Source organism: Dermacentor silvarum, chromosome 11 (genome assembly GCF_013339745.2).
Source record: "Dermacentor silvarum isolate Dsil-2018 chromosome 11, BIME_Dsil_1.4, whole genome shotgun sequence".
In the NCBI taxonomy this organism is placed as follows: domain Eukaryota; kingdom Metazoa; phylum Arthropoda; class Arachnida; order Ixodida; family Ixodidae; genus Dermacentor; species Dermacentor silvarum.
The window spans coordinates 31,240,823-31,265,399 of NC_051164.1; the positions used below are offsets into that span (position 1 = coordinate 31,240,823).

General features: G+C 49.3%; 1 protein-coding gene across 1 annotated transcript in view; it reads right to left on the minus strand.

The window, feature by feature from the left end:
• LOC119432494 (ATP-binding cassette sub-family A member 2) overlaps positions 1–24,577 on the minus strand; it is a 235,232-nt gene that overhangs the window by 19,264 nt on the left and 191,391 nt on the right. Inside the window, exons 12-14 of the mRNA XM_049658514.1 lie at positions 24,117–24,304; positions 23,115–23,288; positions 12,848–13,061 (exon numbers count right to left, since the gene is read on the minus strand). Coding sequence (XP_049514471.1) covers positions 12,848–13,061; positions 23,115–23,288; positions 24,117–24,304 — 576 coding nt within the window. The remainder of the gene's footprint in view (positions 1–12,847; positions 13,062–23,114; positions 23,289–24,116; positions 24,305–24,577) is intronic.

Below are 24,577 nucleotides of genomic sequence, written 5' to 3' on the forward strand. Positions count from 1 at the left end.
ATTGACGTACGTTTGATAAACCAGATTGATGGTCCCGACATCCTTCTGAACATATCTGGAATTGTTTTCACATCTATACTTTGCATTGTTTCTAAAGCCCCTGAAATGGCAGAATCATTTCTTGAACAAATTTATGACCATCTTGTTCTAAACCGCGCACGAGACGTAATTATTACAGAATACTTCAACCTCCCAGCTAATTAATGGAATAAATTAGTTTACGTTGTAAATCGAGTGACGTTAACCTAGACACAATGTGAGCTCCGATGCTTGACCAAATTGTTTGTGAACCTGCGCGTAACAGTGCTGTCTTGAACTTATTCATTGTCAGTAATATTTTTCTAAATGGTGTTATCAGTATTGAATTAGGCGTGTCAGATCACAAATTATTGCTGTTTCCTGGCCTTATCGAGCGTCCGCAGGGCATTCAAATACTAATTCAGTGAGCATTAAAGACTTTTATCGCACTGATGACACGTGAGTCACATCATACTTTGCTAAACTATAGTACGTATGATTATGTTTATGCCTTGTGGGCACGATTTAAACAGGCGATTATGTTATCCATTGAAAAATACGCCCCATTCCGGAAGGTATGTAAAAACAGCAAAAATCCATAGATCTCTAAGGATAGTATTCATAATAATTGGAGGCTCAAAGAAAGTGTAGAAACGTATAACCCGAAACCTCTCAAGATTTGGAAAGGAATCTGTTAACTAGCAAGTGACGTGCGGTAGCATCATTACCGTCAAGTCGGTTCGTGAAGAAGATGTGGAGGACTGGCTGGACGACTACGAGCGAGTAAGTTCTGCTAATCGTTGGGACGACCCCAACAAGCTCCGCCACGTCTCCTTCTACCTGACGGGTGTGGCGAAGACATGGTTCTTCAACCACGAGATAGACTTTACTGACTGGGCTGCCTTCAAGCAGCAGCTGCGCCAAGTATTTGGTACACCGGCCGTTCGTTCTACCATTGCAAAGAAAACCCTCGATACTCGCCAACAGCAGCCAGGCGAGTCTTACACATCGTACATAGAGGATGTTGCGCTTTGCCGCCGTGTGAGTTCTTCTATGCCAGAGTCAGACAAAGTGCACCACATTCTGAAAGGCATTAGATCTGTCGCCTTCAATGCTCTTGCTATCAAGAACCCCGCTACAATCGCTGACATTGTCACAACGTGTCAGCGCCTGGACGAACTTGAGTCTGTTCGCCTTCAGCCGGACGTTGGCGACTATTCTTCTACGGCGGACCCACATCTGCGTGTCATGATACGAGCTATGATACGCGAAGAATTACAGTCAATGGGCTTGTCGTCACCGTCCGTGTGCCCCAGCGCGCCTTCCAGCGCAGCCTTGCGTGACATCAGGGATGAACTGGCGTGCTTGACCTGCTCCACGCACGTGAAACCCTCCGTCTCTCGTCCCCGACCAACGTACGCGGAAGTTGCTGCCACGCCTCCAGGCAACGTCAACTCTGCGGTGCCGCTACACACGTACGCGTCGGTTGCTGCTGCGCCGCCAGTAAACATCTCGTCGATGCCGCCCGAGCTCTCCTCAGCCCATTTGACTGCACTGACTCCCGGAGCACCCAGCCCCCTGTACTATCCGCCATGGCGTCCGTCACGTCCCACGTGCTATTACTACGGCTATCGCGGCCATATTTCACGTTTCTGCCGCAAGCGCCAGCAGGACGAGCGTCGGGGATACATCTCTGAACGCAACTTTTCCGGTGGAGTCTCTTCCCAAAGCCGGCGTTTCTCTTCACCTCCGCCCCGCTCTACTTCTCCGCCCGCAGCGACTGAAGACCGAAGCCCTTACCGTTAAGCCAGACGCCGCTCCCCTTCGCCGTTCCGCCGCTCCACGTCACCACTACGGCCCGTCTCCCTCAACTCCAACATTCGTCCGGAAAACTAAGCGATGCAGTTTTTGGAGGACAAACTGCATACGACACCAGGACTGATATTCCTCCAGCGCGCCCGTCCAATATGCTCTCGGTGTTTGTCCAAGGAGTGCCCGTCGATGCTTTGGTGGACACAGGTGCGACAATTTCTGTTATTCACGCTGATTTATGTTCCCGTCTCAGAAAAGTCACGACGCCATACGATGGACCGACGCTAGTTGCAGCCCAAGGAGACCCTGTTCGACCTTCCGCTCTTTGCACTGCCCGTGTCCTGATCGATGATATCCTGCACCATATACAATTAGCTGTGCTGTCCCCGTGCGCTCATCAACTTATTTTAGGGTGGGATTTTCTCTCTTCTGCGTCCGCGGCTATTTGTTGTGGCCAACGCGTCGTCCATCTTACGGACACCGACATCTTACTTGGGGACGACAGGTACACGCCGTTGCGCCTGATCGCTGCGGAAGATACCGAACTGCCTCCCGGCCGACAGCGCATTATTACCATTATGTCGACCGTTATCGACCATGGTGACATCTTGGTCTTGCCCTCTTCCCGTTGCCTTCATAAAGGCATCGCTTTTGCACCAGGTGTGGTTCGATTTTACAATGGCTCGGCGCTTGTCACCGCCACGAACGCGACATCGGAGAAAATTCTCCTTCCGCAAAGCACGACAGTAGCTTGCGCGGCCGACCCAGGGCCTGTATGCGTCGTGCCCCTTACGACTATGTCTTCCAAAGACCCTTCTACTTGTGCTACTGCTTCTCCCTTCGCCCTTACTGCAGCCATCAGCAGTGACTTGCCACCTTCACAGATGCTGCAGCTGCTTGCTCTGTTGAACAGACACGCAAATTCTTTTGATGCCCATTCGTCGACTCTGGGCCAAACCACAGCTACTGCGAATCGCATTCAGACAGACGTATCGTCGATAGTGCGCCGTCGCCCGTACCGCGTGTCCCTAGCCGAGCGGAAAATCATAGAAGAAAATGTCGCGGACATCTTGCAACAGAAGGTCATCCGGCCCTCAGCTAGCGCTTGTTCATCTCCGGTTGTTTTAGTGCGGAAAAAAGACGGTTCCGTGCGCTTTTGTGTCGATTACCGGGCCCTCAATAAGATCACTCGAAAGGACGTATACCCTATGTCTCGTATCGACGACGCCCTTGATTCACTACAAGGTGCAGAATACTTTTCAAGCCTCGATCTGCGTTCCGGCTATGGGCAAATTCCCGTGCACGAAGACGATAAAGAAAAAACAGCGTTTGCCACCCCTGATGGACTTTACGAATTCAACGTCATGCCTTTCGGGCTATGCAATGCACCTGCGATTTTTGAACCCATGATTGATACCGTGCTGCGTGGCCTGAAATGGAAAACTTGCCTCTGCTACCTGGATGACATTGTCGTCTTTTCATCCACATTTCCGCAGCATCTGCAACGCTTAGATGAAGTTCTGACGTGCCTTGCCGACGCTGGTCTTCAGCTCAACACGAAGAAATGCCGTTTCGCCAGCAGATCTATTAAGGTCCTGGGGCATGTCGTGAGCAAGGAGGGCATACGTCCTGACCCTGACAAGATTGCTGCGGTCCTTCGCTTCCCTCGCCCAGAAAGGCCTAAAGACTTGCGAAGCTTCCTTGGCCTCGCTTCTTATTTCCGTCGCGTTATACGGAACTTTGCCTCCATCGCTGCGCCATTACACAAGCTACTTGCTTCCGGTGTACCCTTTCACTGGTCTCAAGATTGTGAAGCAGCCTTTGACATGTTGAAGGGCGCCCTCACGAATGAACCTGTGCTTTGCCATTTTGATGAGAATGCACCGACTCTCTTGCACAGAGATGCTAGCGGCCACGGCATCGGTGCCATATTCTTCTGCAACGCGACAACTCTTCGCACGAGAGAGTAGTTGCATACGCCAGCCACGTACTCACCGATGCCGAGAAGAACTATACAATAACTGAGCAGGAGTGCCTGGCTGTTGTTTGGTCCGTACAGAAGTTTCGTCCCTATTTGCACGGGCGTCATTTTACAATTGTTACAGACCACCACGCATTATGCTGGCTCTCCACTCTCAAGAACTTGACTGGACGGCTAGGTCGCTGGGTTCTCCGCCTGCAAGGATATGACTTTGACATTATTCATAAGTCAGGCAAAAAAACACCAAGATGCTGACGCTCTTTCTCGTTGCCCGCTTCCTGCACAACCACTTGACACCTCGGCAACTGCGTCGCCAAGCAGCTCTTCGGATGTCACTTCCGTGCCGGTTTCCTCTCTAGCCTCAATAGACCGCCTTTCTCCGGACGACGATCAAACATTTGTATTTCGCCAACGGGCTGACCCATATTGTCGGCGTATGATAGACCACCTCTCTGGCGCTTCTCGCCCACCTAACGCGCGGCTTCGACGCCAACTCGCACAATTCAAGCTGGACAATCACGTGCTGTATCGGCGCATTTACCACCTTGACGGTCAACGCTGGGTGCCCGTTCTACCGCGCTCTCTTCGAGCCGATGTCCTCAGAGCATTCCACGATGACATGACTGCTGGCCATCTCGGTTTCCACAAAACCTACGATCGCATTCGAAGCCGTTACTATTGGCCTGGCCTTTCTTCTAGTGTGGCGAGATACGTCGGTTCCTGTTCTCCGTGTCAGCGTCGCAAACTCCCCACCTCTGCTCCTGCCGGTGAATTACTGCCTATTCCGTGTCCCGCCGCACCATTTGAGGTTGTTGGTATCGACCTTTACGGGCCCCTTCCTGTTACTGCAGCTGGAAATCGGTGGATAGTGACCGCCATCGATCACCTGACGTGCTACGCTGAGACAACATCAGTGATCACTGGCTCAGCTTCGGAGGTTGCCGACTTCGTCCTTCAAGCGATAATTCTGCGCCATGGGGCTCCTCGAGTACTGCTAAGCGACCGTGGAAAGGTCTTTCTCTCGCAACTTTTAAACGTAGTCCTGCGCGCCTGTGGTACCACGCGTAAAACAGCTTCAAGTTACCATGCACAGACTAACGGCTTGACAGAGCGATTTCATCGCACGCTTGCCGACATGATCACCGTATATATTCAGCCTGATCACAAGAATTGGGACAAGCTTCTACCGTTCGTCACTTTCGCCTACAGCACGGCCGTTCAGCGTACCACCGGCTACTCGCCATTTTACTTAGTTTACGGACGGTCGCCTACTTCCCTTCTAGACGTTTCTTTCTTCGATGCTCCTGTCAACCCATCTGCATCGTCTAGCGAAGAATTCCTTTCACGACTCGCCCAGTGTCGCCAGCGTGCTCGCGTCAACACAGCGGCCAGGCAACACGACCGGAAGATCATTTACGACACCCTCCATCGCGTTGTCTCCTTCCGACCTGGTGACGAAATACGCCCCTTCGCACACCTGGTTTGCGCGACAAGTTCCAGCCGCGTTTCATCGGGCCCTACATCGTCCTGGAGCAGACATCGCCCGTCAATTATCGTGTGACTCCTGTTGTCGACGCCACAGACCGCCGTTGTCGCAGCACCGAGGCCGTTCATGTGTCCCGCATGAAAGCCTTCACGCGGCGTTCTTCGTCACCTTTACTTGCGGCCGCTTCCACGTGGGGGGGGGGGGGAGGGGATTAGTGTGGGCGTTTATTACGCATGTCTTCTTCATCTGTATATTATCATCATCAGCCTACGTTGCGCGATCCTCATCTTCAGTTATGTGTGATCATCATCATCATCGAGTGTGTGCTTTTGCTGGTTCGCTCCCAAGTACTCGGGTCGAATAAACGTCGTGCCAACAGAGACGTCATAATATATATATATATATATATATATATATATATATATATATATATATATATATCTGTTTGTAAAAAGCGCCATGCCGTCGCTTGCCACCTACTTAACGAGGAGTGTGCCGGGGGGATACGGGCCCTTCCCAATTTATAGTGTTTGGTGATCTCGTTATAGCTGGTCATCTGGTCTCTCACCGTTGCCAGAATTTGCGTGTCACCTGCTCGGTCCATTAGTTCTCGAACCAGGTTGTGCGCTATTTCGTTCCCGGAAAGGAAGGCGTGTGCGGGTGCCCATATAATGTTTACGCAAGTTGGCTAATATTCTTAGCGCTTCGGGCGAGATTCATCCTATGGCATAGTTCTTGACGGCGGTATGGGAGTCCGTATGATGTCCACCATCGTGGAGGCTATTGCCAGTGCTCAGGAAGCTTCCTGCGCCACCTCCAACTTTCCTGTTTTTACAGTGCCACTGACTCTGGAGTCACTCGCTAGACTCGTAGCAACTATTGAGAAACTCCGTCTATTTGTGTACTCCGCCGCGCCCACATAGACCACGTCCCTGGCACTATCGAATTTTTGTGGAGAGCTCTTGCTCTTGCGATTCTTCTATCTTCGTGAAACCCCTGGTGCATGTTTGTGGGGATTGGCGGTATTGAGAGATGTTCCCTTATTTTCCTCTGGATGCCTCTCCGCAGTCCGTGCTGTGCTTCGTAGGTTATTCCGATGTCGTATAAGATGTGTCTGCCCGTCAAACTCTGTGTTAGTCTTTCATACTGCGCCACTCTCTGGGCCTCAATAAGTTTGTCTAATGTGTTGTGCACGCCGAGCGCCAGGTACCTCTCGTTCGACGAATTTGTCGGAAGTCCCAAGGCTTGCTTATACTCCCTTCGAATCGTGCGTTACATCTTGGCTGTCTCCGCGGTGTGGAGCTCAAGGTAAGGGACCACATATTGTTACGCCGTTGGACGACAAGGTGAACAAGATGACAAGGTGTTTTTGTCCGGGCTCAAAACCGCCCAATCGGATCCTGTACTTTCTCGTCTTCTCCGTGTGCTTTCTTCTCAAAACGCTAGGTGGCATTAGCTCTATTCTTCTGAAAGCATCGACTTGATGCCATACCGGCACAAGAGCTACGGTGTGAAGTACGGCTTAAGCCGTACGACATGCACTGTTTAGGGCCGAAGCTGTCAACGCGAAGAGAAGGCGCCGTCCAGAAATGCCTCGTAAGTAACGTCACTGACACGTTTCAGAACCTTGTAGGGTCCGAAATAGTGGCTTAAAAGTTCAAACAAGCCGGGACGTCGAATAGGGGTCCATGCCAAGACTCGGCCGCCGGGGCGGTAGGAAACGTCTCGACGGCGGAGGTTGCAACGTCGTGCATCGGCACCTTTTTGGTAACTGATGTTTACGCGAGCCAGTTGGCGGGCTTCTTCGGCCTACTGAGTGTAGTGCTCGGCGTCTGGAGCAATTTCATCGGTTGTGTCGCACGGAAGCATAGCGTCGAGCATGGTTTGCACGTTGCGTCCATAAGCAAGACGGAAAGTGGAAAGGTGAAAATCGCGTTGTTTCCTGTATTGTCGTATTGTAGGCGAACGTGATGTACGGAAGAATCTCGTCCCAAGTTTTATGCTGCACGTCCACATACCACGTCTACATACCCTGTCACCTGTCCCTTTTTTCCTTCATACTAAAACTGAGTTGCGCTAAAGGAAGTCACGAATACGTCCACATACATTGACCGCATGTCTGCAATGTTTTTATTTAACCTCTCCGTCAGTCCTGTTGGTGGATGGTAGGCTGTTGTTTTGCGATGACTCGTGCAGCTCAGTCTGAAAATGTCCTCCATCATGTGTGCTGTAAAGGATGTGCCCCTGTCCGTGATCACACACCATGCCGTAGGACGACGTGGCGTGCAAAAACTTTGCGACTTCGGAAGCCGTGTCGCGGGACAGTGCTTTTGTCTCTGCGTAACGAGTGAGGTTCTCCGTTGCAACGATAATCCATTTGTTTCCAGAGGAAGACAAAGGGAAAGGTCCTAGAAGGTTCATTTCTGAGTAAGTGTCAACTCGCGTTTCCTTTACGCACTCGGCCCACTACCGGAAACCAGTTACGCCGGAAGTGGACTGCACTTACCTCAAACGACACCATGAGGCGCTACGTTCTCGCGAAAGTTAATGCGCTACATGTAAACGGCGTCGCATCGCCTTTCCCAAAAGCGCTTGGAAATGCGATGCGCTACTGTCGCATTCATGTAAACGCGGCTAATATGGAGCTGGATACGGACCCCGTGCCCCGGCACTTGAGCGGCTCTCGGGTACGGCCGAATGTAGAGCGCGAATATGTCGCGGAACCAGAGCCAGAGGCGATTCCAAAGAGCGTTTCTTGCGGAGACGCTCCGGAATCGTCAAACGTAGAGCAGAAGGCCATGACGGCCGAGCAGAACGGGAACCCAACGCTCGGGGGTTTCAAGTGCATAACAGATCACCGCATGGCAGAAAAAAACGTTGTCAGACAGGGCCGTCAGAAAAAGAGTGCCAAGTATTCGGCGCATAAGTCGCCACACCGCAGCTCGTAAGGCAAGGCACCAGGCCATCGCGCCGAACGGCAAAGGGTTCTTTGGGGCGGCTTAGGAAACGGAAGCGTCACCAAAGGCTGATTGCGACAGCAAAGGGTGCGTTTCCGCGAGTAAAGGTGCGGATGCAATGTTCAGGTTTGAACCTGGTTGAGTATGCGCGTACGAACCGATCCGGTCTAACAGGCACCGAAGAGGAATCCGACGCGAGAGTGAGAACAAAGGGAGAATGGCTATTCTTCCCGCGTTTACGGCCTCCCCTTCGGGGACGAGAGGGCAAGCTGCGAGGACACCAAGTGGCAGGTGTCAGCAGAGGGCAGTGTATGTCTGGCGCCCTTTGTCGTCCTCGGCGAAGCGCGAGGGCTTTCGGACTGCGACCCCATCGAGGGCGCATTAGGAACTAATCAATTTGCCACACCGATCAGTGACTTGTTTGTAGGTAAACGTGAAGCAATTTTTTTCTTTTATTAGTTTTAAGAAGCCTTGCTTTTTAATTTACAAGTGTTATGCTCCGATTTTCTGCGTCGTATGAGCCAGTTAACATGAAGGAAACTGCGAAGCAGGTTTCGAAAACGTGGTGGCTATTGATCGCGCGAATTTTGTAGTTAAGCATGGAGATTTGGGGTTTGCAAAGGCAGACCTTAGTTTTGTAATTTAATGCTTACAGGCTAGGGCGTGTATCAGTTACCACTGTAGAAATTTTCTTCATTGAAGCGCGTTTGTAGAAACATTTTTTTTAGTATTTTCGCGCGTAGATAGAGTGTAGATTTTGCTTTTAAAGTGATAAATACCACTCTATGAATTAGTTAAGAGTTGAAGCGGTCAGCAGAGCCAAGTACGATTCGCGCAGTCAAGCATAATTTTCAGTTCCCCCCCAACGGGGTAGAGAAATGAACACGTGAATGTCATCAGCTTTTTAGTTTATTGGCAGAGCTTGGCTCTTCAACAGTACACCTTCGATATTCGTTATAAGAAGGGTAAACTTAAGGACAATGCCGACGGTCTGAGTCGTTGCCCCTAGAGTAGCGAAAACCTCATGCTCACTCTGGTTTCAGCGTCATTTTGACGTTATTTTTTTTCTTGTACGTTTTTTTTTTGTTATCGCGTAGTTGTAGTTGATTGTTAGCGGATTTTGTAATCACGTCCTAAAGCTTTCAGGAAATGGCTGTTTTTAGTGTTTAAGGGGGAGTACGCGTTAGAGGAATGAGAAAACAGTAGCAGTTTTTCTTTTTTTTTTTTGTAAAGCCTGGCGTGTCTTAGGGGAGAGTGGCCTTGTGCTCGCTTGTTTGTGGTTGTGGGTCCGGCACTGTTCTGGAGTGATTGCGAGCCCAAACAGGAGACGAAAAGTTGCGAGACCTGTTTGCAAGCCCGGTTTCACCGGACCGGACCACGGAGAGAAGGCCTACAAGAGCGCCCCGAGAACTGATGAACGACTCCCGGTAATCTACAAGCTACGAACCAAGGGTTCATCACCACGGAGGGAAATTCTGCTACTGAAACGCCGATCCCTCGCCCAGTCGCTGCTGGCCCCTACGCGTCGGGATCTTCTTCGCCCGCCGGAGATGCTGTTACGATTGACGTATGACAGCCCACTCAAAAAGATTAACGGAGGATGTCTCCCCAACTTGCTATGGTTGTCTCGGGCGGTCCTCAACCTGGCGGGCGAGTCACAGTGATTGCTGACCCCTTTGTGTGCATATGCCGGAAGGCGAGTAAGCCCCCCTTCCACGAATGACCTTCCTCAGGAGCATCGGGTCGCAGTGGTTGCTGACCCCTTTGTGTGCGTACGCCAGGAGGCGAGTAAGCCCACCTTTCACGAGTGACGTTGCTCAGGAGCATAGAGTCACAGTGATTGCTGGCCCATTTGTGTGCTTGTGCCGAGAGGCGAGTAGCACACCTTCCACGAATGACGTTCCTCAGGAGCATCGGGCAGCAGTGATTGCTGGCCCGTTTGTGTGCATACGCCAAGAGGTGAGTAAGCCCACCTTCCACGGATGACGTTCCTCAGGAGCATCGCGTCGCAGTGATTGCTGGCCTCTTTGTGTGCATGTGCCGAGAGGCGAGCAAGCCCAGCTTCCACGAATGACGTTCCCCAGGAGCCTCGGGTCGCAGTGATTGCTGGCCCCTTTGTATGCATGTGCCGGGAGGCGAGTAAGCCTACCTTCCACGAATGACGTTCCTCAGAAGCATCGGGTCGCAGTGATTGCTGGCCCGTTTGTGTGCGTACGCCAGGAGGCGAGTAAGCCTACCCTCCACGAATGACGTTCCCTAGGAGCCTCGGGTTGCCGCTAGCGGAGGTAAGGCCGGGAAACGTCGCCTAGGAGAGAGGGAGCAGCTGCCTCATCCCCGACTGGACTCATTACCTGTCACGTGACGTTGACGTGAGAGAAATCCCGCCTCGTTGTTAGAGGGCGTATTTAAGCGTCCCCGCCACGTATTTTCTTATTATCCTCTGCTTTTCTAACCTTCATCAACCATGAAATAAACTGCGCAAGTTTCGCACTAGAAATCATATTGCCCCTGCCTGGTCGCAATGGTCTACCAGACGCCAGCAGCATGCCGACAATGCCACGCTACCTAGAAGTAACGCCGGTCGAGCTTGTAGGAACCGGCGTCGCAACAGACCGCGCTTGACCAGCTCACCTGTGCCTTGCTCCCGTCTCCCCCACGAGAAGTGCGCTAACCGTGTCTCGGCCTCGACCTCGATCTGGTCCAGGATCAGGCCCTGATCATGTATCTGGGGCGTCCTCGGCCTGCTCCGTGGGAGAGTCTCGGTAATGAACCGGACCGGTTTCTTCCAGGGTCGAGCCCATAGCTTTTCCTGCATGTTTCTTTGTCGGTTGATGGCTGCTTGCTCGCTGCCGTCTTATGGTTATTGTTTTTGTTGCTCGCTATGGCTTCTTTGCTGTTGTGGTAGTAGTGCCATTCCTCTTCGGACTCTTCTGCCCTCCTCCGTCGCTCCCAGCGGCGTCTCCAGACCTGGTACGGCACCTTGTGTCTTGCCTTGCACTTCTTGTCACCAGTGACGTGGTCTTTGCCGCAGAGTTGGCACTTCGGTTCGCAGTTGTGGTCGTGCTGTGGATTCCTGCACCCGTACCGGGGGCAATTCTTGTCTTCGTGGTTTGCCAACACGTCAGCCCTGCGCCCTGTTCTTCAACATCCGTAGCATATGTCGCTCTGCTTCTTATACATGGATCATCAGATAAGCGTCGCTTCATTTCTCACATATCTTCGCACGTGGAAACCTTCAAAGAAAATGATCACGTAGCCTCTGTTACCCATTCTCTTGGCGTGCAAGACCCCAGGTTTGCGCGGCGTGACTAGACTGGTCCCTATGTCCTCTGGACTCTCCTCCTTAGCTATTTCTCTGATGAGACCTTTGGATGCGTTATCAGGAGCTGCTCTGTTAGCGCTTGCTTCAAATTTTTGTTCTCTAAAGCAGACCTTATTGACAGCCGCATAATTCCTGACCCAGTCCTCAGATGGCGTGCTGAGCACCACTTCTTTTTGCTTGCTGTTTATACATATACTGTTTTCCTGCGCTGTCTCTGGACCGACCCTGGTAGCATTGCGCAGGCAGCAGTAAATGCGATCCACATGTGTAATCTGATACGTTAAGTCCGCCACGTGGACGCATGATCACTCTGTAATCTTCTTGTGGTAGGTGAGTCAGCCTACTTGCTCTGGTGTCGTACATTGCGTGTTTTCTTCAATTTTTTTCTTGCTGCTTCCTCGACGAAGGTTCTTCCATGCTGCTTGTTTCCCGCCAATCCGGCCTCACCCCTGCATCGCTTCTTCGCGCCTCTTCTAGCTTTACAACAGCCTGATTCTTTTCCAAACTCCTCCGGTTGCATTTCTTCGCCTTCCACGCTCACGAGCTCTATTACGGCACCAGCGAAAACTCTCGAAGAGAAACGGAGGGTCCCTGAGAACTCCGTTGGCGCGCAAGGGCGAGCTCTGTTAGCCGCCACCGCGGTGGAGACAATGGCGTCGAGCCGTTACCGTTAGGCTTAGCTCTCCCGCCACGCGTAGCGGGAGAAAGAGAACGATTGACGGCCGAAAAATGCGCCCGCCTCGTAGCGAATAGTATCCTTGGGGTCCTTGGCACTCTCCATCATTATTGGATGCTCTGCGCAAGATTGCGATTTTGCACCGATAATCATATGAAAACTGCTGAGCCGACGCGACATGCACCCGCAATCTGTGGTGGCCTGGCGACGTTCCGCGAAGTAGGCTTAAAATGTTTCTTCGAATAGCGGTACCTACCCAGTGCCGCGTCCACAGTGGCCCTTGTCGGAGTGAAAAAGATTCGTTCAAGAGATGCACGTATGCACACATTGCTACATACACAGTGACCCAAGATGGAATGAAGGTTGGTTTCGAACCCTGTTACATCAGCACACCAGACCGATGCGCTACCCATTCGGCCACTGACTATCTAGTGACCCAGGTAAGTGGGAGAACGGTTGGGTACAAACATACAAATATGTATAGATACATGGACACAAACATACACAGATAGATGCACAGCCCCCCCCCCCCCCCTCTTCCCAAAAGTGCACGAAGTACCCTAAGAATTGTAACGCATTAATATAACCGTTGTACCTTCTGGCCGCCCTTGAGTTGAATCCCGGGAAACTGCTTCTCCACAGCTTGCTTGAACTTGGCTTCGTCGAAAGCGACAGAGGGTTTGAAAAAGAACTCGAGTCGGTAGCCCTGACCGAACTTTTCGCGCAGGTGCTGCAGCGTGCCCAGGCACATCATTTGTCCGCTGACCATGATGGTGAGTCGGTCGCAAGAAAACTCGCATTCGTCCATGCTGCGAGTTGAGAGTCGTGCGGAGCACAGCATTAGACGAAACGTACATTTTATAACTAAAAGACGCCTCAACTCGAGGCCAACTCCGATTTTCCTACTCAAGATAACATAGAAGGCGGGAATGCTTTTGCGAGAAACCACTGCATCTGTTTGAGTGCGCTGCATTTAAGAGCGAAAGTTAAATTATGACACCCATACGAGGCAGTATATTAATATAAAATGTTTTTTAACACCGGAGTTAACAGCGGAGCTGTTTAAGCCGGCCGTCATTTGTGCTGTCTGCCACTGTGTTGATTATTAACCACCTCGCGGAGCGTCGCGCGCTATGCTCGGAAAGAGAGAAATAGAAAATGAGAGCGAGAGAGAGTGCGCGTGTCGCACGCATTGCTCAGGAGAGAAAAAGAGAAAATCATAGCGAGAGAGAGAGAGAAACAAATTGTAGCAGCACCAAAGAGGCAACGCGCGGAGAAGCTGCCGACGCCATCCGCGTTTCTCCGTTTCCCCTAATTAGCGCCGAACGCTCGCGGTGTCCGTGACTGCAGCAGCGCCTCTGGTGGCGGCAAGGCCGAGCTGCCATCAGGTGCGCGCTACTGCGCATGCGCCGTACCATCATTTGTCCGCCATCATTTGCCCGTACCCTCTGCATAGCTTTCGCCCCACTTCCCCTACGTGTGCTAGGACTGCAAGTGCTTCGCGACGCGTTCCCCGATGCCATGGGACACGAGGAAACGCTTATACACTTCGTTTAACTTAGCATCACTTTGTATTACTTGGTATAACTTAGCATCAATTCGTATAACCAGGACCAGCTAGGAACCGATCAACTCCGCTGTGTGCGCCACTAGTGAAAGCTACCTCCTCTGCTGTCTGCAGTTTTTTTTAAAGGAAATTGCCGAAAATTGGTAACTGTCTAAAAAGTAGAAGTCCCAAGTTGACAAATCTGTAATTCTACGCCCAAAAAGGATATCTCACTTTTGTAAACTGCATCTGCTGGAGCATCTTATGTGAACAAATAGGATATAATACCTTGCAGCTTACGTAAAAGTGTTAGAATGAATAAGAGTGTTTTTCAAATGTTCTCTCAAATTAGAGGTGTATTCAGAGTGGCTAATTATACATATATTTTATGTGCTTTAGATGCACTATTATGTCTAGTTTACAAAATTTTCATATCGTTTCTCGTAGCTCTGTGGCACTGTTGTAAACTTTGAACCTAATTTTTTGAAAGTTTTCACATTTTGAAGACTTGTAGTTAAAATTTAGGACACAAATAGAAAATACACTTCCTAGCATTACTAGACCTTCAACTTCCTTGAAATTCAAAATTCCTCATGAAAATTAATGAAGTGGTTGCCAGGAAACAGGGTTTATCTGTCCAATGTATTTAGATAGAAGCTCACTAGCTAACGCTTTCTTTTAAGTGACGCTGTTTCCATATCTCTTCAAGTGGTGATAGCCACATACTAGATAAAAAATCGTGATCGACACCCACGATGGCCATGTTCTGCCGGTTTGGTAAAGCGAACACCTTTCTGTAGTTCTTTGGCCGGTTCCGCGGGCGGGGATTGGTGGCCAGACTTACAACGCCGTTACAAAGGCGTTGAGACAAAGGACACGTTGTCTGGCGAAATCGAGTTGCGGAACGCCCAAAAGCACATTTATAAAATAAAAGAAACGTATGATGCGAACGTAGTTCTCGCAAACAGATGGGTTCCACGTACGGCATTTTATAACTGTAAAATAAGTATTTTGCCGAACTTCTGTGAACATTCTGAACTACTGCGGAGGTTGCAAAGGTGGGGAACTGGGCTTAAATGCACAAACGTGTTTAGTTTAAGAAGTCCCACATAAAGGAGTACCATACCGCGACATCCACCTTGCCTGCTCCGGCGGCCTGCTCCAGCGGCAACCCCTTCTTGGACAGTCACCGCCCCTCAAATAGATGCACCGGTGTTTGCTGGACTTCGCGGTGACAACGTTGAAGACCGATTGAAGCAATACTTGTGCGTGAGTGACTTTTACCAATGGGACGAATCTGCAAAACTGCGGCACGTCGCCTTCTATTGCGCTGGCGTCGCAAAAACTTGGTTTCACAACCACGAGCTCCATTTCGTCAACTGGAGCCCGTTTAAACATCACCTACGCCAGACTTTCGCGAACTGTTATGTCCGCTAAGATATCGCCAAGAAGAAGCTTGCTGAGCGTGTTCAGCACTCTGGCGAGTTGTACACTTCGTGCCTAGAGGACGTCCTCGCCCTCTCCCGCCACGTGAACACCTCGATGGCAGAGTGACCGTGTACGCCGCCTGCTTCAGGGTATTGGGACTCTGGCAATCAATGATCTTGTAGGGCTGAACCCCACTACCGTCGCAGACATCATTAGTACGTGTCAGCGCCTGGATGAGCTTAATATGATCCACTTACACCCTGATACATCTGATTTTAAGGCGTCCAACGATAGCGAGCTACGTGCTCCGATTTGCTCCATCATCCGTGAGGAGCTGCACTCTCAAGCTTCGCCAATCCCTCCTGAAGTCCATATGACGCCTCCTGGTGGCGGACATAAGTAAACATGTCAATGTTCACAAGCAAAGAGCCAAGCTAATGCTTCACGTTCGCCTACGGAGTACCGCCGTTCTGCGGAAGGCAATGTAGGAGATGCAAAAGCCATTGTAAAACACCGATTTCCGCATTTCTGCAGCAGGACGGCTCCCAAACCAACGTCAGAAGCATCAACAGTAACAACAATGGGTAAATGTGGTTGAAACATGCGCTTGAAACACTGAAACATACGCGAAGCAAATACTTCCTTGATAGACTGAAAACTGTATTCGGTATCTCGGTCTCAGACAAAAGCTTGTCCTTGCCTTAGAAGTTTCCTTAGAGGCTCTACAATGTCAGCATACTGAGGAATAAATTTTGCATAATATACCGTAAGGCCAAGAAGTGAGTGCAAATCCTTCTTGTCAATAGGCACTGGAGCCTCTACAACAGCCTTGATTTTATATTCCATCGGGAAAACGCCTTGTGCGGAAATTGTATGGCCGAGGAAATTAATTCAGGAATACTGAATACACACTATCGTGGTCATGTTGCGTATGACCCCAAACAAGTACATCATCAAGGTAACATAATGTACCCGGACAGTCTTTAACACAGATGAGATGATCTGCTGAAAAGCGGATGGCGCAGATGCCAAACCGAAACACACTCACTTAAAGCAAAAAAGACCCTCGTGAGAAATAAACCTGGCAAGTTTACGGCTTTTCTCGGAAAATAGAAGCTGATGTTTAGCGGACTGCAAGTCCAACTTACTGAACACCGTAGCAGCTGCCAGTCGATGCAAAAGTTCATCCGTCCTAGGAACAAGAAAGGCATTGACGACAATCGCCGTCTTGGGTTCTCAAAGATCGACGCACAGTCGAATGGTATTTTCCTTTTTCTGAACCACGACGAGCGGAGAGATCCACTCGGACGCTGACACTCGTTCGATATCAGCTGATTCGAGACGGTGCAGTTCGGTGGAGACCTGCTAACAAAGAACAAGAGGTAGCGGACGTAGTTTCGCTGAAACTGGATGAACAGAAGGTTGAAGACGAATGTCATGGATGAAGCCTTTTACAAGTCCTAACTGAAAACAGATAAGTAAATTCCGCTGGAGCGTTTTGCGGTAGAGACGAAGACTTGACTTCCGAAAGAACCGGCGTTTCGGTCACTTGCTGACACAAATGGAAGATCGATGAATGTCTATGCCAAGGGCTTGTATCGCGTCTAGGCCCGGAAAAGAAGTGCCTTCATCAGTGAAGTGAAATATCACGATTGCAGAATTGTTGCGGTATTTCACAACCACGGAAAAATGGCCCGAACTCAAAATTTCTTGCTGGGAATAGTTCTTGAGTCGAAGACTTGAAGCAGATAATGGGAAGACCTTGAAATGTTCTTCATACGTTGCGCTGTTCATCAGCGAGACAGTAGCTCCGGTATCCACAATAAGATTGACTGAAATATTCCCAATCAGAAAATTGGCGAAAATTGTTGCTGGGCGGACATTTGGTGCTTCTATCGTCAGCACTGAAGAAACTGTACTTGCCCAATCTGTTTTAGCAAAAGAATAAACAAGCTGAACTCTGGCTGGAGACGCGCGATGCGTTAGGTTGCGCGAACGGCGAACTGTAGCATAATGTCCCATTTTTGGCATGCGCGGCAGGTAACGTGCTTAGCTGGACAGCCTGGTTCGGATGCTGTGTGCTGCCTTGATTCACACTGGTAGCAATGGAAAGAGGTGTCTTGACTAGGCTTGAAAAATTCTTGTCGATGGCCATGTTGATCGGCTTCCCCAGATCGCGGCTTTCCGCCATGTCGTCGAATGCCATCTTGTACTCGTCTGGTCGAAGAAGAAGCTTGGCGCGGACCGCCCTCTTGAGCACCCGGGCGAGGAAGGGGATAGTTGGCGACGCCATCTTGCCGCGGAGAAGAAACGCGCTGTGCTGTAGACCCGGGAAAAACTTGGAAGTTCCTTGTGAACTTGTTCAACGCTTCGCCCAATTTCTTCCGCTTTTTTCAGCGTCAACGATATTCCCTCATAGAGAAGTGTTTCACGTATTTTTGTTGAAGCGACTCCTTGCAGAATTTGGCTGCGGAGCTACTCGTCGTGCCAAGCGCCGAGCGCGCAGGCTGGAGCCAGCGTGAAGTCGCGAATTCTTGGAAAGTGTCAGCTGTGTGTGATGACGATGACACGCTTCAGTTGGAACAAAAGCTTATTTATTATAATGAAAAACTAGAACTTTGCGAGCTTAGCAATTCCATGTGCTTCGACTCGGCGCATTCCTCCCGATTTCCCCTGCGCCCCCTCGTGTCCGCTCTCACAAGCCAGCATTAAATGGGCTCCTTGATGCCAGGTGGCACTAGTCATCCGTAGTTGACGTGGTCCCTAACACACCCGGGCTCCTAAGTAATGCGTCCTCGCATTACGGTAATCTGTCACGAAATCTTCGAGCCAACGTGGTGGCTTTCTTTGTCTGGGTTGGTCATAGTCAGCTGTTGGGGCTTGAGTAATTTGGGTGGTGTTGTCTTCCAGTTGTGAAGTTGTGTCCTGTGTTTTCTCATGGAAGCACTTCAACAGCGTTGCGGTAGTCAACCTTGTTTCTGTGCGGTTGTTCTTCGTTCTGGAAATGGTGTACGCTTCCTTGTTGCGGTGAGTTATTGTATATGGTCCATCATACCAAGGATCAAACTTCCCAGCTTTTGTGGAAGTCTCGTACCATACTTGATCGCCTACATCATAGGGTGTTGGCGGGTGCTTTCGGCCATTGTTGGCCTTCATGCTACTTAGGTAGACTGTTATGTTGTCAAACGTTTCTTGCCTGGCCTTGTCAATGTCTTCTTATGGCTCTTGGGTGTCTACTTCCAGTTGGTTGTCCATTATCCTTCGAGGCGTATAATTACCAGTTCAAAAGGTGAATTCTTGAGTTCAGCATGGAACTGTGCGTTGACTTCAAACGTTGTTTTGGCAAGCTATTCACTCCAGTTGTCGACCTCGTCGGTTGTGTTGATTGGCCCTACGTGGTCGACGGCAACTGTATGGAAGGGTGTTCGTGGTACTTCCCTCGGGTTGAGCGTTCCTGTTTGTACCCCCGTTTCATGGTTGTGCTGTTGACATGTGCGGCATTCTCGCACATAATTTGCAATGTCTTGGTCCATATTCTGCCAGTAATAACGTTTGCACAGCTTGGACTTAGGTCAAGCGTCTTCCTGACCTGCATGATCGTGGTGACATTGTATTACAGCGAATTGAAGTGATTTGGGCACAACAACGCGTTGTATCATCTTGCCGTGTTGGGTTGTACTGTGCATTATTATGTCCTTGACGATCTGGTAACCTTTCCCAGTTTTTCTTTGGCCTCCTGCTTCACCGGGAGTCTCGATGTCTGCAATAATGGCGACCGGTTCTGCATCTTTGTGCTAGGCTTCGGGAAGGCGGGAATCACTTGCCTTCAGCACAAACACTGCATTGACCATTCTTGATAGTGCGTCTGCCACCGTATTTTTCTTGCCAGATGTGTGACGCACAGTGAAATGATATGGGGATAGGTCTAAAACCATGCGTGCAAATCGTCTAATGGGGTTCCTTTTCGACATAATGTGTGCTACAGCCCAGTTGTCCGTAATGAGCTCGAAGTGTTCTAGGCCTTGGAGGTAAGGGTAGAAACGTTCCGTTATGGACCAGCGAGCTGCAATTGCCTCAAGTTCTTTCGAGTGCTTGTGGCTGTCACTCTCGGCGACTTTCTTGCTTGCATATTCGACTACTCGTGTGGTGTCGCCCTGTGTTTGGGTAAGGACTGCTCCAAGCGCTGTGTGGGAAGCGTCGACATGTACCTGTGTCGGTAGACTTGGATTGAAAGTCACCAGGATAGCTGCCTTGGTTAGTCGTTTGTTGAGGGTGTCCATGTCATCTTGGCATTCAGGTGCCCACTGAACAATTGCATCTTTCTTCGTAAGAAGTGTCAATGGTCGAGCATTTTTTGCGAAGTCTCATGTACTTGCGGTAATGTGGCGCAAATCCAAAGAAGGATCTCACCTCGCTTTTTGTTTCTGGCACCGTAAAGTTCGTTATCCCTGGAATGCGCTGTAGATTGATCGCCACCCATTCTTGTCTTATCAAGAGCCCAAGGAATGGTATCCGTTTTTCTGCAAACATACACTTGCTGTAGACAACAGGCAGTCCTAGGTCATGAAGAGCCTTCAGTACCTTGTCAAGCTCTTCGATGTGTTCTTCAATGGTGTCTGTGACGCACACATCGTCTGTGTAGACAATCACGTGGCCGTTGTCAATGAGATCTCGAAGACCTTCCTTCATTCATGAAACTCTGCATTGTTGTGGGAGCGGTGCATAGGCCAAACAGCATTCGTAATGGTTCGAAGTGTCCATCTTCTGTAACAAAAGCGGCTTTAGAAATTTCTTCTTCACGCAGTGGTATGTTCAAGAAGGCTTTCTTAACATCAAGCTTTGAGAGATATCGCAATCCTGCAACTTTTCGAATGAGTGTGTCGACTTACCGCATGGGGTAGGCTCGCTTCACTGTCTTTGCGTTTAAAAATCGGTACTCCACACACAATCATTTTGGTGTAGTCTCGTGGTGCGGTTGGTCAACAACAATTACTGGCGAGGCATAGTCAGACCTTGATGGGCGAATGATACCTTTCCTAATCCACTCTTGTGTCTGTTGCCGTATTAACCTCCTATTGGCATCACTTGTGCTGTAGGGCTGCGTCCTAACCGGTTTCTGGTCGGTGAGTTCAATTGTGTGTTCGACGAGTCTGCACAGGCCCATGTCGTTGTTAGGGTGGGTGAAGACATTATTGACGCTTAGCAGAGAAGCCTTCAACATTTCGGTTTGACTCTCCGTGAAGTCAATGGGACCAGGTTTATGTTGAATCAATTGGGCGATTTCTTCTACCGATGGTAATGTGGGTGCTTCCCGTGCAATTGTTGCCTTTGCCTCAATGGCTCCACACCCTTTGATGGGGTCTGTCGAGGAAAATTCTGCCTGATTGCAGGTTTGCATCGATATCTCGATGCTTTCATTCTTTGTGAACTTGTCTGGGCTTTGAAGTTCTGTTACAAAGTTTGACATCGATGGCTGTGCTTCCAGGACATTCTTTGTTAGTTCTTACACATCCTTTTTTTTTTGCTTCGGAATATATTCGATCGTGTGGATGCCGTTGTCAAAACTGACGCCGTCCCTAACAAAATACTCTCCTGGCTGCTGTCGTCTGTCTCTGAAGATAATGCGATAAACGAGGCTGTTTGTGTTGTCTTCGTAGTGCTCGTCCAACAAGCGCATAATATCTTGGAACTGTAGCGTATCGGGCTCCACTTGCGACGTCAAGTCGTAGCGGAGACGCTGACCCTCGAAACCCAAATTTGACAGCAATTCAGCTTTCTTCCTCGCCTCCGGTAGCGTATCGGCTTCGGCTGCATGCAGAAAAGTGTGGAATGAACGTTTCCACGTAAGCCAAGTAACGGCAGGAGTACCCGGAATAGGCAGAAAACGCAGGTTGAAGCGGTGAACAACGGAGAAGTAGACGCAGGCTGCGTCGCATCCATGCTGGTAGCAGAAGTAAGAAGAAGTAGAGCAGCGACAGGAGGGCACAGCAAAGTGTAACGAAAGTCTTTTACTTCGTTGCCAAGATGTGGTATCGAGTCTCCGCGATGCGGTGTCTGTGTCTCGCACGGCGGGTCAGCCGGACGCGCATGACCTGCGCGGTGAGGCCTAACAGCCCAGGCGCTAAGCGCCGCAAAGAAAACGAGACGACTTCTTCTGTTGGGGACCAAACGACGACGTCTTACTCGGAGAGGTGGAAGCGAACAGCGTACGCGCTGATTACAAGATTTGGCGCGGCGGGGCGCCAGTGGTCAGGATCAAATAGAAACCAAAACAAGCAGAATACAACATGCATGACTTGTACTGAAAGTGCCGGAAGAAAGCGTGGGAGTCGGAAACACGTCATGTCAGCGATGCTTAGGACATGCATATTTATTGCCGCTCGGCGTTATTGGTGCATAACAAGGAACTTTGAGAATCCGCGCGGCTAATCCGTGTGGCGCCCGCAACGCGCTGGACTGCGTATCACGTGTAAAAGCGTCGTTTCGCTTTCCAGAAGTTGGCTTGGCTAAAAAACACTCTTACTGGTCAATGACCAAAGTAGTTGGACAGGACACCACGAAAACACGTAGCAACTATTTCAGAAATAATTCACCACTTCGGAAAACATGAATCGCAGGAACATCGCTTTACAATCGAACTATTATTTTCTCATCGGTACGATCATCCTTTTCGCCTGCCTCCCACCAATGGCGGCGTATAATCGCTATTGCGGTAACACTGTTTTTAGCATGCCTCCAGAGAATGACTGCATCCGCACTGCAGATCGAAAAATTCTGATAAAGGATGTTCCATGACATTCTACGACTTAACTGCTTTATATTTTGACTGCGCGGACCCGTAAGCTTTCCCTTGCACTAGAAATGGATACCATGAAAATGGTTGTCAGACCCACTAAAAAGAGGACACGCAAGACAGACGAAGAACATCGTTTGGGTAATATGATCAGTCCCAATGCGTGTAAAACTTCGTTATAGTGATGTCACACATCAAGCACCATGGTGGTGAGTGACGCAGGCCGGATTAGCAGTATCAGGGCTAGGGTTAACACGTGTCTACAAACATCCGAGAAATAGGACGAAGAAAGTGACGTCGTGTCTGCCAAATTGATAGAGCATTACTCGCGTCATGTGCAGGATGTGGAATCAGCTCCCCCTAGAGGCACTTTGCATTTTACACTACTGTAAATAATTTCCCGCTTCTTTTTTATTGTACACTTCCAATAACCCTTCGTGGTCGAATACTTTTCAAGGAAGTCTACAAATTGCTACGTGCACGTGAAAGAATAAAGTGCGAGAAAAATAAGGGAGACATTGCCACTCGTGTTTTTAGCAATAATTCAAAGGTATTTCTCCTGAGTTAGCAAAAAGTCACTCTGTTGGAAGGAGAGTGTGGTTCCTCAAACTTATTATTTACCTATCATAATTGTGTGAAATACGGCGACGCGTTATTTGGAGACCGCTTCTGTGCCTCCTAAGGCAGCTTATGTACATTACGCAGAAGGCTGCAAAAATAACGCATCGATGTTTAACTTCAGTGTGATGCGACGCATGAATTTTTATGAAATTTCAGGGAGTGAAATTTACCTGCGGAACAAAGTTGACAAATTAGGTAATTATTGATGCTGCTGTTCACATATCTGAAAAATAATCTCGATGCCGTTCAGACATCTCCCGCCGAACATTATAATTCCGGCAGGCCAAAACTGGACAAGAAAGATTTAAAAAACAGAGTTAGTTCCCTCCATGCTCCTTCCTTGACTAGATTTGCACTGGCTTTGTTTGGTTGCGACTAACAAGTCGAGCCCTTGGTTCGAGCTCGTTGGAATAGAGTCATTTTGCCACTGATTTCGTTGAGTGACGACTTCACGTGCATGTTGGCAGCACTCACTTGTGTGACGTAAGCATGAAAGTGGTCTGCGAGCGCTTCTTGATCTCCGCGATGGCTCTGAAGATCTTGTTGCGGGACACGACGTCCACGCCCGCGTACGGCTCGTCGAGAAACACGAATGGCGGCAGGCCCAGCAGAGTGGCAGCGATAGACAACTTTCGGCGGTTGCCTCCGCTGGAAAGGGTGAGGTACGGAGGGAGGAGTACTCATTCACGTCAGCGCAGCAAAGTTTGCAGATATCGCTGATTGCGAGACGGGCGTTAATGTTGTGAAATCGATCGCGACGCAGTTACTCAAGAAAGCAGAGAGACTGAGACGACAACGGGGCGCTTTTACGAGGCGCCGGATGAGGTCATTTATTTGTAGAGGGGCTCTTATAGCCCGCCCACTGGGAAAGCGTGTGCGTGGCCAAACTGAGCTGGGCCTCGATGAAACAATTATTCCATACGTAGCAACCCTGAAAAAACGGTTCATACTAGGATAACAGCCAGAAATATTTAAGTTTGAATAGCAACACTAAAGTCCTCTGCGACCGTTTCAAACTAATGTTGACTTGAGTGGTCGAATTTTGGTTTTGCAAATCAATTGACAGGAAAGAGTGACATATGGCAATCACGCCTTATCGATTTTAATGAAACAGGTGGTTTGAAAAAAATAATCGAAGCGTCAGTATCAAGAAATGAGGGACGCAGAGTTTTTGTATATGAACAGGAAGATTTTATGCAGATGTGTATACCGTTTTTTTCGACCGACATATTAAAAGAATTGCATATTTGTACTTGTTGCCTTTGCCCAAGAAAGTCCAAACATCATCAAGCAAAATTACATGAACTTTTCAGCACTTTTTCTGGTCGTGGAGAGTACATTGAATGAATGACTTGTTTAGTGGTGTAGTGATTACTTATTTATTAAACAAACATAGATAAGTACGTACATACATAGTCCCCGGAACATGTGTAAGCACGCTAAGAATGTTAACCGCATGAACATAAATCGGCGAACCTGTACACGCCGCACTCCTTGGAGGCGTGCTCTGTGAGATCGACGACGGATAAGATGCTGTCGATCATGGGCTTCAACTCGTTTTCAGGGATGCCTCGTAGCCGACCGACCAGGTACAGGTACTCGTACGCGTTCATCCTGTCGAGCAGGCCTCCGAGCTGGAAGCAGTAGCTGATCTGCGACTGCCACTGCGGTGAATGTGAACAAAGAATGAAATAGTACGTATTACCCCCAAGGAATAATAATAATAATAATAATAATAATAATAATAATAATAATAATAATAATAATAATAATAATAATAATAATAATAATAATAATAATAATAATTCACTCGTTATCCAGGTCCTGCGAATGTGTATGTAAAGCGAAGCTGTTGCAAAACCACCACTACAACTGTTGAGGGGGGTATGCAAAGCTTTATTAATGGTTCGGTAGCTAGTTTTGAGCTTGCTCTTTGT